General features: G+C 43.1%; 1 protein-coding gene across 2 annotated transcripts in view; it reads left to right on the forward strand.

The window, feature by feature from the left end:
- The first annotated feature begins 130 nt into the window (after positions 1-130).
- LOC144933387 (E3 ubiquitin-protein ligase PHF7-like) overlaps positions 131-14,458 on the forward strand; it is a 30,421-nt gene continuing 16,093 nt past the window's right edge. The window contains exons 1-2 of one of the 2 annotated variants that reach the window (XM_078858103.1): positions 131-234; positions 11,031-11,115. In XM_078858103.1, coding sequence (XP_078714229.1) covers positions 11,076-11,115 — 40 coding nt within the window. In that variant the 5' untranslated portion in view covers positions 131-234; positions 11,031-11,075. The remainder of the gene's footprint in view (positions 235-11,030; positions 11,116-14,458) is intronic. The other variant, XM_078858104.1, reaches the window with a different exon arrangement.

Consider the following 14,458-nt stretch of genomic DNA (forward strand, 5'->3'; position numbering starts at 1 on the left):
TCGCCCCCCTCAGAGGCGATCGTTTCCCCTCGTCACGTGGGCGCGCGTCCCCTAACGGTCGCGTTGGCGCGGTGACGTCACGATCGGCGCACCAATGAGCGGGCGCGGCGCGCGTCACGTGAAACGCCGGGCCGCGGTTTGAAAGTCCAACGTTTGGTCGTGCCACGAAATGCAGCCGCGGCGGTGGTGAGGAAGGCGGTGAGGAAAGCGGTGAGGAAAGTGGTGAGGAAGGCGGTGAGTGACTACTGCCACCCTCCCCTATCATTCACCAACTCGCTCACTCTCCAACTCACCCACTCGCCCACCCAGACATTCACTCCTTTACCCTCTCACCGCTCGCCTACTTTAACCAACTTCCCTTGCTCGCATCTCCGTTCCCGTCGGGAATAACTCTTAAGTGTTCACACGTAACCCCTCAGCGTGTCGAGTCGCGTTTGTTAAATCGCAAGCTGCAGTTTTCGTTCTCGTTGGAATGAACCGCCGCTCGAGACTGATGCGCTGCACGCAACCTGCGAGACGCGTTTGTTGATGGCCGTGGGTGGCCATGTTGCTTCACATTACCAACACAAAAGTCCACGTCGTGGAAGCAGAAGCGAGGCGTAAAGCTCCGCTACCTGGCGTGGGGCCAGATGTGATAAAGGACCGCGTCCCATGTCGGGGGTCGTTGTGAATGGATAGGGCCCTTGACATGAAATGTGGCAATTGTCCTGCCAAAGGCCCTTCGTGAAGGCTGGAGGAGGAAGCGGCAGTGGGGGCACAAACGGGACTCTGTGTGGAGAGTTGCCGTGGAGGGGGGGGGGGTAGTTGCGTGAACGTTTAAGTTGACTGCGTATCGAAGTAGGATCCTTGAATATCTGTTTGGCCACGAGTACAGATGGAGCAGAGTTATTCTGATCACTGACTGAACTGGCGGTCCCATTAGAGAAATTAAGCAGCACACGTACAATGCCAACAACTGTTTAAATGATGCATGGCATACATTTTTTTGGAATGACGTACATTTAATCTGTCCAGATTTTCTGAAAATAACAGTATTTTATGCATATTTATTTTCCAAAAAGAGTGACTTTAATACCCAGTGTGAGATAAAATTATTTGTGATTGGAGATTTGTCCATCTGATCTGGCAGAAGAAAGGAGTGTTGCACGTTCAATATGAAGATTATCTCCTTTACCTGGAAAACTGAGTACGTCACACTGAGCAGGTCTGCATCAGCCCTCCATATTCTGTGTGGTTAGTTTCTTAATAACCCTGCCAGCCACATATTGGCTGTAATTAGCCATGTACATACGTGTATTGTTGAAATCTATTTCTCTTGTGCCGCAACAGGATCCTTCTGGAAGATAATTAAATAATTAAATTTTCTTCAAATGTCTCAAAAGTGGGGCGACATTACGCTATTGATTAAGATCCCTTTAATGCTGGTTTCGGCAACTTTTTTATATATAGATTTGACAGTTTTTCAATCGGACAAGTCCCTATGAGAGTTACTGTGACTGAATTTATTCCACGAGTTGACCCCCAATATAAGCCTTTATAGTTACATGTGCATATTTTCCAGGGCAATTGAATGCATGTACTGTATATAGAAAGAGGAACAACATTTTCGTACAGGTAAGGTCAAATTTCAGTATACTAGTCAAGTTTAGATTTTTGGACAGTCCACTTCCTTTTGTGGTGCTCATATGAAAGGTTTTAAAAATGGAATACTTGATTGTGATTGGCTATTCATTGGCATTTGACCTCGCCCCCCTCAATTCTTCATGTAATCCCCAAGGATCTCCAAGTAATTCTCAGAATCTTCAATGAATCCTCAGCACAGCTGATGCAATTTTGTTTTTTCCAACTTGTAAATACCATCATGGTGAAATATATTTATCCTGCAAATGTGATAATTGTTTTTTTACCCTTCTATCTGGCAACAAAACTGACACCTTTTTACAAGGAGTCATGTTTGCATAGACCACAATACCTGCAGTCATAATGCAAACAAAAAACATAACTCTGATAATGTGCACTGTCCTTGAAGTTGATTGGTCCACACCCGAGACAGCTTTCCTTAGAGCCTAGTCTCACATGGGTTGGACCAGATGACGCCAAAAGGCGCACAACTCAAAGACAATGCACCATCAGAGTATGAGAGCTCGGGGCAAGCATCTACACTATGGGAACCTCATTTGCCAGTAAAAATATGATAATTGGTTTTTTACCCTTCTTTCTGGCAACAAAACTGACACCTTTTTACAAGGAGTCATGTTTGCATAGACCACAATACCTGCAGTCATAATGCAAACAAAAAACATAACTCTGATAATGTGCACTGTCCTTGAAGTTGATTGGTCCACACCCGAGACAGCTTTCCTTAGAGCCTAGTCTCACATGGGTTGGACCAGATGACGCCAAAAGGCGCACAACTCAAAGACAATGCATATGTTTTTTGTTTGCATTATGACTGCAGGTATTGTGGTCTATGCAAACATGACTCCTTGTAAAAAGGTGTCAGTTTTGTGCCAGATAGAAGGGTAAAAAACCAATTATCATATTTTTACTGGCAAATGAGGTTCCCATAGTGTAGATGCTTGCCCCGAGCTCTCATACTCTGATGGTGCATTGTCTTTGAGTTGTGCGCCTTTTGGCGTCATCTGGTCCAACCCATGTGAGACTAGGCTCTAAGGAAAGCTGTCTCGGGTGTGGACCAATCAACTTCAAGGACAGTGCACATTATCAGAGTTATGTTTTTTGTTTGCATTATGACTGCAGGTATTGTGGTCTATGCAAACATGACTCCTTGTAAAAAGGTGTCAGTTTTGTTGCCAGATAGAAGGGTAAAAAACCAATTATCATATTTTTACTGGCAAATGAGGTTCCCATAGTGTAGATGCTTGCCCCGAGCTCTCATACTCTGATGGTGCATTGTCTTTGAGTTGTGCGCCTTTTGGCGTCATCTGGTCCAACCCATGTGAGACTAGGCTCTAAGGAAAGCTGTCTCGGGTGTGGACCAATCAACTTCAAGGACAGTGCACATTATCAGAGTTATGTTTTTTGTTTGCATTATGACTGCAGGTATTGTGGTCTATGCAAACATGACTCCTTGTAAAAAGGTGTCAGTTTTGTTGCCAGATAGAAGGGTAAAAAACCAATTATCATATTTTTACTGGCAAATGAGGTTCCCATAGTGTAGATGCTTGCCCCGAGCTCTCATACTCTGATGGTGCATTGTCTTTGAGTTGTGCGCTTTTTGGCGTCATCTGGTCCAACCCATGTGAGACTAGGCTCTAAGGAAAGCTGTCTCGGGTGTGGACCAATCAACTTCAAGGACAGTGCACATTATCAGAGTTATGTTTTTTGTTTGCATTATGACTGCAGGTATTGTGGTCTATGCAAACATGACTCCTTGTAAAAAGGTGTCAGTTTTGTTGCCAGATAGAAGGGTAAAAAACCAATTATCATATTTTTACTGGCAAATGAGGTTCCCATAGTGTAGATGCTTGCCCCGAGCTCTCATACTCTGATGGTGCATTGTCTTTGAGTTGTGCGCCTTTTGGCGTCATCTGGTCCAACCCATGTGAGACTAGGCTCTAAGGAAAGCTGTCTCGGGTGTGGACCAATCAACTTCAAGGACAGTGCACATTATCAGAGTTATGTTTTTTGTTTGCATTATGACTGCAGGTATTGTGGTCTATGCAAACATGACTCCTTGTAAAAAGGTGTCAGTTTTGTTGCCAGATAGAAGGGTAAAAAACCAATTATCATATTTTTACTGGCAAATGAGGTTCCCATAGTGTAGATGCTTGCCCCGAGCTCTCATACTCTGATGGTGCATTGTCTTTGAGTTGTGCGCCTTTTGGCGTCATCTGGTCCAACCCATGTGAGACTAGGCTCTAAGGAAAGCTGTCTCGGGTGTGGACCAATCAACTTCAAGGACAGTGCACATTATCAGAGTTATGTTTTTTGTTTGCATTATGACTGCAGGTATTGTGGTCTATGCAAACATGACTCCTTGTAAAAAGGTGTCAGTTTTGTTGCCAGATAGAAGGGTAAAAAACCAATTATCATATTTTTACTGGCAAATGAGGTTCCCATAGTGTAGATGCTTGCCCCGAGCTCTCATACTCTGATGGTGCATTGTTTTTGAGTTGTGCGCCTTTTGGCGTCATCTGGTCCAACCCATGTGAGACTAGGCTCTAAGGAAAGCTGTCTCGGGTGTGGACCAATCAACTTCAAGGACAGTGCACATTATCAGAGTTATGTTTTTTGTTTGCATTATGACTGCAGGTATTGTGGTCTATGCAAACATGACTCCTTGTAAAAAGGTGTCAGTTTTGTTGCCAGATAGAAGGGTAAAAAACCAATTATCATATTTTTACTGGCAAATGAGGTTCCCATAGTGTAGACGCTTGCCCCGAGCTCTCATACTCTGATGGTGCATTGTCTTTGAGTTGTGCGCCTTTTGGCGTCATCTGGTCCAACCCATGTGAGACTAGGCTCTAAGGAAAGCTGTCTCGGGTGTGGACCAATCAACTTCAAGGACAGTGCACATTATCAGAGTTATGTTTTTTGTTTGCATTATGACTGCAGGTATTGTGGTCTATGCAAACATGACTCCTTGTAAAAAGGTGTCAGTTTTGTTGCCAGATAGAAGGGTTAAAAACCAATTATCATATTTTTACTGGCAAATGAGGTTCCCATAGTGTAGATGCTTGCCCCGAGCTCTCATACTCTGATGGTGCATTGTCTTTGAGTTGTGCGCCTTTTGGCGTCATCTGGTCCAACCCATGTGAGACTAGGCTCTAAGGAAAGCTGTCTCGGGTGTGGACCAATCAACTTCAAGGACAGTGCACATTATCAGAGTTATGTTTTTTGTTTGCATTATGACTGCAGGTATTGTGGTCTATGCAAACATGACTCCTTGTAAAAAGGTGTCAGTTTTGTTGCCAGATAGAAGGGTAAAAAACCAATTATCATATTTTTACTGGCAAATGAGGTTCCCATAGTGTAGATGCTTGCCCCGAGCTCTCATACTCTGATGGTGCATTGTCTTTGAGTTGTGCGCTTTTTGGCGTCATCTGGTCCAACCCATGTGAGACTAGGCTCTAAGGAAAGCTGTCTCGGGTGTGGACCAATCAACTTCAAGGACAGTGCACATTATCAGAGTTATGTTTTTTGTTTGCATTATGACTGCAGGTATTGTGGTCTATGCAAACATGACTCCTTGTAAAAAGGTGTCAGTTTTGTTGCCAGATAGAAGGGTAAAAAACCAATTATCATATTTTTACTGGCAAATGAGGTTCCCATAGTGTAGATGCTTGCCCCGAGCTCTCATACTCTGATGGTGCATTGTCTTTGAGTTGTGCGCCTTTTGGCGTCATCTGGTCCAACCCATGTGAGACTAGGCTCTAAGGAAAGCTGTCTCGGGTGTGGACCAATCAACTTCAAGGACAGTGCACATTATCAGAGTTATGTTTTTTGTTTGCATTATGACTGCAGGTATTGTGGTCTATGCAAACATGACTCCTTGTAAAAAGGTGTCAGTTTTGTTGCCAGATAGAAGGGTAAAAAACCAATTATCATATTTTTACTGGCAAATGAGGTTCCCATAGTGTAGATGCTTGCCCCGAGCTCTCATACTCTGATGGTGCATTGTTTTTGAGTTGTGCGCCTTTTGGCGTCATCTGGTCCAACCCATGTGAGACTAGGCTCTAAGGAAAGCTGTCTCGGGTGTGGACCAATCAACTTCAAGGACAGTGCACATTATCAGAGTTATGTTTTTTGTTTGCATTATGACTGCAGGTATTGTGGTCTATGCAAACATGACTCCTTGTAAAAAGGTGTCAGTTTTGTTGCCAGATAGAAGGGTAAAAAACCAATTATCATATTTTTACTGGCAAATGAGGTTCCCATAGTGTAGACGCTTGCCCCGAGCTCTCATACTCTGATGGTGCATTGTCTTTGAGTTGTGCGCCTTTTGGCGTCATCTGGTCCAACCCATGTGAGACTAGGCTCTAAGGAAAGCTGTCTCGGGTGTGGACCAATCAACTTCAAGGACAGTGCACATTATCAGAGTTATGTTTTTTGTTTGCATTATGACTGCAGGTATTGTGGTCTATGCAAACATGACTCCTTGTAAAAAGGTGTCAGTTTTGTTGCCAGATAGAAGGGTTAAAAACCAATTATCATATTTTTACTGGCAAATGAGGTTCCCATAGTGTAGATGCTTGCCCCGAGCTCTCATACTCTGATGGTGCATTGTCTTTGAGTTGTGCGCCTTTTGGCGTCATCTGGTCCAACCCATGTGAGACTAGGCTCTAAGGAAAGCTGTCTCGGGTGTGGACCAATCAACTTCAAGGACAGTGCACATTATCAGAGTTATGTTTTTTGTTTGCATTATGACTGCAGGTATTGTGGTCTATGCAAACATGACTCCTTGTAAAAAGGTGTCAGTTTTGTTGCCAGATAGAAGGGTAAAAAACCAATTATCATATTTTTACTGGCAAATGAGGTTCCCATAGTGTAGATGCTTGCCCCGAGCTCTCATACTCTGATGGTGCATTGTCTTTGAGTTGTGCGCTTTTTGGCGTCATCTGGTCCAACCCATGTGAGACTAGGCTCTAAGGAAAGCTGTCTCGGGTGTGGACCAATCAACTTCAAGGACAGTGCACATTATCAGAGTTATGTTTTTTGTTTGCATTATGACTGCAGGTATTGTGGTCTATGCAAACATGACTCCTTGTAAAAAGGTGTCAGTTTTGTTGCCAGATAGAAGGGTAAAAAACCAATTATCATATTTTTACTGGCAAATGAGGTTCCCATAGTGTAGATGCTTGCCCCGAGCTCTCATACTCTGATGGTGCATTGTCTTTGAGTTGTGCGCCTTTTGGCGTCATCTGGTCCAACCCATGTGAGACTAGGCTCTAAGGAAAGCTGTCTCGGGTGTGGACCAATCAACTTCAAGGACAGTGCACATTATCAGAGTTATGTTTTTTGTTTGCATTATGACTGCAGGTATTGTGGTCTATGCAAACATGACTCCTTGTAAAAAGGTGTCAGTTTTGTTGCCAGATAGAAGGGTAAAAAACCAATTATCATATTTTTACTGGCAAATGAGGTTCCCATAGTGTAGATGCTTGCCCCGAGCTCTCATACTCTGATGGTGCATTGTCTTTGAGTTGTGCGCCTTTTGGCGTCATCTGGTCCAACCCATGTGAGACTAGGCTCTAAGGAAAGCTGTCTCGGGTGTGGACCAATCAACTTCAAGGACAGTGCACATTATCAGAGTTATGTTTTTTGTTTGCATTATGACTGCAGGTATTGTGGTCTATGCAAACATGACTCCTTGTAAAAAGGTGTCAGTTTTGTTGCCAGATAGAAGGGTAAAAAACCAATTATCATATTTTTACTGGCAAATGAGGTTCCCATAGTGTAGATGCTTGCCCCGAGCTCTCATACTCTGATGGTGCATTGTCTTTGAGTTGTGCGCCTTTTGGCGTCATCTGGTCCAACCCATGTGAGACTAGGCTCTAAGGAAAGCTGTCTCGGGTGTGGACCAATCAACTTCAAGGACAGTGCACATTATCAGAGTTATGTTTTTTGTTTGCATTATGACTGCAGGTATTGTGGTCTATGCAAACATGACTCCTTGTAAAAAGGTGTCAGTTTTGTTGCCAGATAGAAGGGTAAAAAACCAATTATCATATTTTTACTGGCAAATGAGGTTCCCATAGTGTAGATGCTTGCCCCGAGCTCTCATACTCTGATGGTGCATTGTCTTTGAGTTGTGCGCTTTTTGGCGTCATCTGGTCCAACCCATGTGAGACTAGGCTCTAAGGAAAGCTGTCTCGGGTGTGGACCAATCAACTTCAAGGACAGTGCACATTATCAGAGTTATGTTTTTTGTTTGCATTATGACTGCAGGTATTGTGGTCTATGCAAACATGACTCCTTGTAAAAAGGTGTCAGTTTTGTTGCCAGATAGAAGGGTAAAAAACCAATTATCATATTTTTACTGGCAAATGAGGTTCCCATAGTGTAGACGCTTGCCCCGAGCTCTCATACTCTGATGGTGCATTGTCTTTGAGTTGTGCGCCTTTTGGCGTCATCTGGTCCAACCCATGTGAGACTAGGCTCTAAGGAAAGCTGTCTCGGGTGTGGACCAATCAACTTCAAGGACAGTGCACATTATCAGAGTTATGTTTTTTGTTTGCATTATGACTGCAGGTATTGTGGTCTATGCAAACATGACTCCTTGTAAAAAGGTGTCAGTTTTGTTGCCAGATAGAAGGGTAAAAAACCAATTATCATATTTTTACTGGCAAATGAGGTTCCCATAGTGTAGATGCTTGCCCCGAGCTCTAATACTCTGATGGTGCATTGTCTTTGAGTTGTGCGCCTTTTGGCGTCATCTGGTCCAACCCATGTGAGACTAGGCTCTAAGGAAAGCTGTCTCGGGTGTGGACCAATCAACTTCAAGGACAGTGCACATTATCAGAGTTATGTTTTTTGTTTGCATTATGACTGCAGGTATTGTGGTCTATGCAAACATGACTCCTTGTAAAAAGGTGTCAGTTTTGTGCCAGATAGAAGGGTAAAAAACCAATTATCATATTTTTACTGGCAAATGAGGTTCCCATAGTGTAGATGCTTGCCCCGAGCTCTCATACTCTGATGGTGCATTGTCTTTGAGTTGTGCGCCTTTTGGCGTCATCTGGTCCAACCCATGTGAGACTAGGCTCTAAGGAAAGCTGTCTCGGGTGTGGACCAATCAACTTCAAGGACAGTGCACATTATCAGAGTTATGTTTTTTGTTTGCATTATGACTGCAGGTATTGTGGTCTATGCAAACATGACTCCTTGTAAAAAGGTGTCAGTTTTGTTGCCAGATAGAAGGGTAAAAAACCAATTATCATATTTTTACTGGCAAATGAGGTTCCCATAGTGTAGATCCTGCAAATGTGTTTACTTATGAACATCTGTTAACAACTTAGGTACCCATCAAACACTTTTTTTCTTTTATCGACCAGTTCCATTTTCTTGTAACATATACAGCATGTACCGATACTTGCTGTCACTAAGATCTGTACTGTATAACATCTTCACCATCCTAGGACACCCATGATATAGAGCCTTAGCTCATTGGGCCCTTCCTGCTTAAATATAATTTCTTTAGAAATACAACGGTTTTTTTTTCTGTAAGATTGTTGACTAGAGGCATGCACAGAGTGAGACAGAAATACAAAGAGAGGGTGACATAGAGGGGCACAGAAACAGAGTGATACAGGGACACGGAGATGGTGAGACATACAAGTAGACAGTGAGGCATAGACAGGTACGGGGAGATGCACAGAGCCACATGGAGACACCAAGAGGCAGACAGAACCACAAAGGAAGACGACTGCCGTTCGACACTAAGTGGCGAACGGCAGTTGTTATAGTCTTGCTGCTCTGCCCTCCATTGTTGGAGGAGGGCAACTGCCTCCAACTGTCTAGTAGCAACCTTCATGATCCTCCTCCACAGATGCCGATCTTAAGATCACTAGTGCCATTTCGATTTAAAGCTTTCGTTACTGCAGGGATTCATCTTCTTGGTTCTTTCGGTAAAGTCACGTAGAATGGAAATAATAAAAATAAAACATAATAAAATAATTCTCACGACGTTTCGGCCACAACGCAAGCAGCCGTTCTCAGGTGGAGAACAGGTCTGTCGAGGAGACAGAGTCTGAATGACAAGCCCCAGGCTTGGAGCGACTATTTAAGCTGGGATGCAGGGGGAGAAGAGCGCCTTGACAAAATAATTTGCATATCAAGAGGAATTTAGCATATTTATGGGAAATGCAGATTTGCGATTAGTACTACTAGTGAAATGCGTAGGAGGTTTGGCGAGGGGTTTAAAGTCATTATGCCCGTGCATTATGCAGGATTAGCAGCATCAAAGGGAGGGGATAGGGGTAGCATTAATTGTATAGTGAATATACAGCAGTGTGATATACATTAGGGTGGGTAGAATAATACATAGTGTAAGCAATACAGTATATAATTTAATGTTGGGTTTGTCTATGGCAGTATATAGTACGGTGTAGACTCGTGTGATGTAAGATAATAAAGTTTAGATGGAAGCATATTATATTTTTTGCGACATAGAATTGGAATGTATTACTTACTGTTAGTAACTCAGCTTATTGTAGAGTATATTTAGTATACTGATGATACTATGTAGTTTATACTTTAGTTGTTTACGTGGTGGTTTAGTTACTGCAGCTACATACTATTAACACTCATTCCCTTTATTAATGCTACCCCTATCCCATCCCTTTGATGCTGCTAATTCTGCATAATGCACGGGCATAATGACTTTAAACCCCTCGCCAAACCTCCTACACATTTCACAAGTAGTACTAATCGCATATCTGCATTTCCCATAAATATGCTAAATCCCTCTTGATATGCAAATTTTTTTGTCAAGGCGCTCTTCGCCCACTCCATCCCAGCTTAAATAGTTGCTCCAAGCCTGGGGCTTGTCATTCAGACTCTGTCTCCTCGACAGACCTGTTCTCCACCTGAGGACGGCTGCTTGCGTTGTGGCCGAAACGTCGTGAGAATTATTTTATTATGTTTTATTTTTATTATTTCCATTCTACGTGACTTTACCGAAAGAACCAAGAAGATCACTAGTGCCAGTCATCGACAAGTCCAATCAGTTCCACATCCTTCTGTACCATATAAGCCCATCTCTTCTCCAGCCCATATTGTGCCTGGAAAACGCTTGGATGAGTAACTACCTTGCACAGATTGTTACAAACAGTGCAGCAATCTTCAATGATGTACTCTTCTTCTATGCTTATGTGGCTGCCCACCTTGACCATCTATGCTAACCAGTTTGGTAAAGTATGTTAAAATCGTCCTGATCTGGTAGTCATCCAGTATTGGTGAACAAAGGGCTGTAAAGGTAATTGTGGATATTATTTGATGTTTTTAAATGAATTTTCAAAATGTATTATGACATCACTGGCATGTTTTCTCTGCTCTTATTCTTACAGCTCTCTTACCAATTGTCGTGGGAAGTGGAGAGAAAAGCGAGAGAGATGAGCAAGGGCAGTGGTGAGGTCATTCCTGAGGAGCCAGGTGAGTAATGCCTCATCCCCATGACCACTTGCAAATACAGCGATACCTTGACTTTGTCCACTTGACTTTCGTCGCTTCGCTCTTTTGGCCGTTTTCAATTATAACCACATTTCAAATTTCATCCACGTACTTTCCTTTTTCGTTTGATTTCATCTAACCTTCCACGATGTTCGCGCCACGATGTTCGCGCCACGCGCCATCTTTTTCGTTAAATCTTTGAATAGAAGTCGTTCAGTGAGCATCTTACCTATAAAAGTAATTTTTTTGTCTGTCTGCGCGGGTACCTTGTGACCTTTTTTAACTTACAAACTGTGGGGTTTACGGATCGAAAAAGTGCATGGATACCACGCCGTATGCCCCGGGACGAAAAAGCACTATTCGTATTTCACATCTGTCAACTTTAAAAGTAGTTAAATTAGCAATTTATTACTCTTATAAGCACAGGGTGGCGCCATGCGCGAGTTAAGCGGCTCGAAGTGACGGTTGCCCAAGCAACGCACACACGCGATCGTTGGGGGGAATTCTCATTCATGTTAAAAATGCAAAAAAAAATACACAATTCTGAGGTAAGTTCTTCACAGTGTGATGTCCCCCCCCACCCCAATGTGTGCACTTACTACTATTGGTCGGTAGATACTACTACTATAGTCCTTTAGATACTATTACTGTAGAGCAGGCAGGGGGATGGTGGGGGGGGGGTAGCAGCCCAGCCCCAGCCTGCAAAGGTGCTACCTCGGCCGGCTGGGCAATCTAAACGAGGCCGGGGGCTCTGCACGGGACTAGGCCTCACGAAGGCACTCTGTTCGTAGTTAGTGTTATAGTTTTGATATTTACGACTATAGAGTCAGCATGCACCACTGTAGTGATAGCAGATACCGCCACAGTTGGTATGCACGACTACAATGATAGCAGGTACCGCCACAGTAAGTAGGCACCGCTGCAGTGATAGCAGGTATCGCCGCAGTCGGTAGGCACTGCCGCAGTGGTGGCAGGCGCCGCCGCAGTGATGGCTGGCGCCGCCACAGTCGGTAGCAGGCACCTCTACTACTGCTATCGAGTCGGTAGATACTACTATAGTTAGTAGATACTACTGCAGTCAGTATATACTACTGTTGTGATTGTAGATACTAATTTGGTCAGTAGCTACTACTATAGAGTCAGTAGATACTACTCTAGTTAGTAGATACTACTACTCACAGTAGATACTACTATGGTCAGTACATACTACAAGTCAGTAGAAACTACTATAGAGTCAGTAGTTTCGACTGTAGAGCTAGTAACTACTATAGTCAGTGGATACTACTATAGTCAGTGGATACTACTATAGTCAGTAGTTACTACCATAGAGCTGGTAGATACTGCCAAAGAGTTAATAGTTACTACTATAGAGTCAGTAGATACTACTGTAGGGTCAGTAGTTACTACTACGGTCAGTATACAGTCAGTAGGTACTACTGTGGTGTCTTCAAAAATTACTCACACCGACACATTGTAACAAGTCACCTGCTTCCACTTTATTTCACCTGTTCTTGCGCCAGTTGTAGGCACTCCTATAACTATCTGTATGGTCACATACACTTCACTTCTCCCCGCTCTTATCTATTCTGCACCTCACTTATCCTGCACTCAGCAACTCTGCCCTCAGCGACTCTGCACACAGCAGCTCCGCACTCAGCGACTCTGCACACAGCAGCTTAGCACTCAGCAACTTTGCACACAGCAGATTCACACTCAGCAACTCTGCATCTCCACCGCTGCCCTCACCTACGCTCCCTCATACCCGCTCACCCGTCTGTCCTGGGCGGGGGGGTTCAGCCAACACCCGCCCAGTGACGGCGTGAGGATTGAGGTCCCGTTTACGGCTGGAGTGGAAGCGGTGAGATGTCTTTACTCTTGGTTCCCCAGGCAACAAGAACTCCCTCCACTTAAGCACAATCTCCTCTACACTACTATACAGTCAGTAGCTACTACTAGGCTCAGTAGATACAATAACAGAGTTGGCAGATACTATGAAAGAGTTGGCAGATACTACTATAGAGTTGGTAGATACTCCTCACTCTATTGACTGTAGAGTGTGTTGATATATATGCCTACGTGGGGGTAAAACATTTTTCGGAAACCTTTCTATAACTTTTTGGACTTCTACAAGCATCTTATAATTTAGTTGACGGACAAATGGACCAACGGCACGCCGGGCTTTCACAATAGCTTAGTATTTGTGTATGTATGTTATGTTTTTAAGAGAAGTTTTGAAATATATTTTTCCCCCGGGCAACGCCAGGTACTTCAGGCTCGTCTCTTATATTTGTGTTTAATCATATATTCATACTGTACTTATTTCTGTGATTATACTGTAAAAAACTCATAGTTATTTTTGTGATAACAGTATAACACGTGTACAGTATTCGTACTGTGCTTATTTTTGTGATTACTGTAAAATACTTATTTTTGTGCTTTAACATATTAATAATGGGTCCGAAGTGTGGTGATATCTTCTTGGTTTTTTCGGTAAAGTCACGTAGAAGGGAAGTAATAAAATAATAAAAATAAAACATAATAAAATTAAACAATTCTCACGACGTTTCGGCCACAACGCAAGCAGCCGTCCTCAGGTGAAGAATGAGACACTTCAAGCTAGGAACTTACATATAAGCTGGGTTGGGGGTGGTAGAAGAGCGCCTTAACAAAAAGAATGTGCATATCAAGATGAGTTTAGCATATACATGGGAAATGCGCAGGGGGCGGGGGGGCTTCAAAGTCATACCATGCCCACGCACTATGCAGGATCAAGAGCACCAAGGGGGGGTGCAGGGATTAGCATTAACAAAGGAAAGGAATGCCAATGATATGTAGCTGCAGTAACTAAACAACACCGTAGAAAACTAAGGTATAAACTACATACAAAGACTAAAATATAAACTGCATAGCACCATCAGTATACTTACTATACTCTACAATAAGCTGAGTTACTAACAGCAAGTAATACATTACAATACTACGTCGTAAAAGTTATATAATATGCTTCCATCTAAACTTTATTCTCTTACATCAACCGAGCATATACCGTACTATATACTGCCATAGATAAACCCAACATTAAATTATATACTGTATTGCAATAAACCACATTTCAACATAACACTATGTATTATTCTACCTACCCTAATGTGTATCAAAATGGTTTATTACGTCTTTCCAATGATTGCTAAGCCAGAATCCATCTTCTCGATTAAAATTGTCTCTGTGTTTGTATATGTGGATCGCCTCATGAACGAATCTCTCATGATAGCCAGGTGGCTTGCAGAGAACCTCTGTCTTGGAGAAGTCAATGTCATGTGAGCCC

This window comes from Lampetra fluviatilis, chromosome 7 (assembly GCF_964198595.1).
Source record: "Lampetra fluviatilis chromosome 7, kcLamFluv1.1, whole genome shotgun sequence".
Taxonomy (NCBI): Eukaryota; Metazoa; Chordata; class Hyperoartia; order Petromyzontiformes; family Petromyzontidae; genus Lampetra; species Lampetra fluviatilis.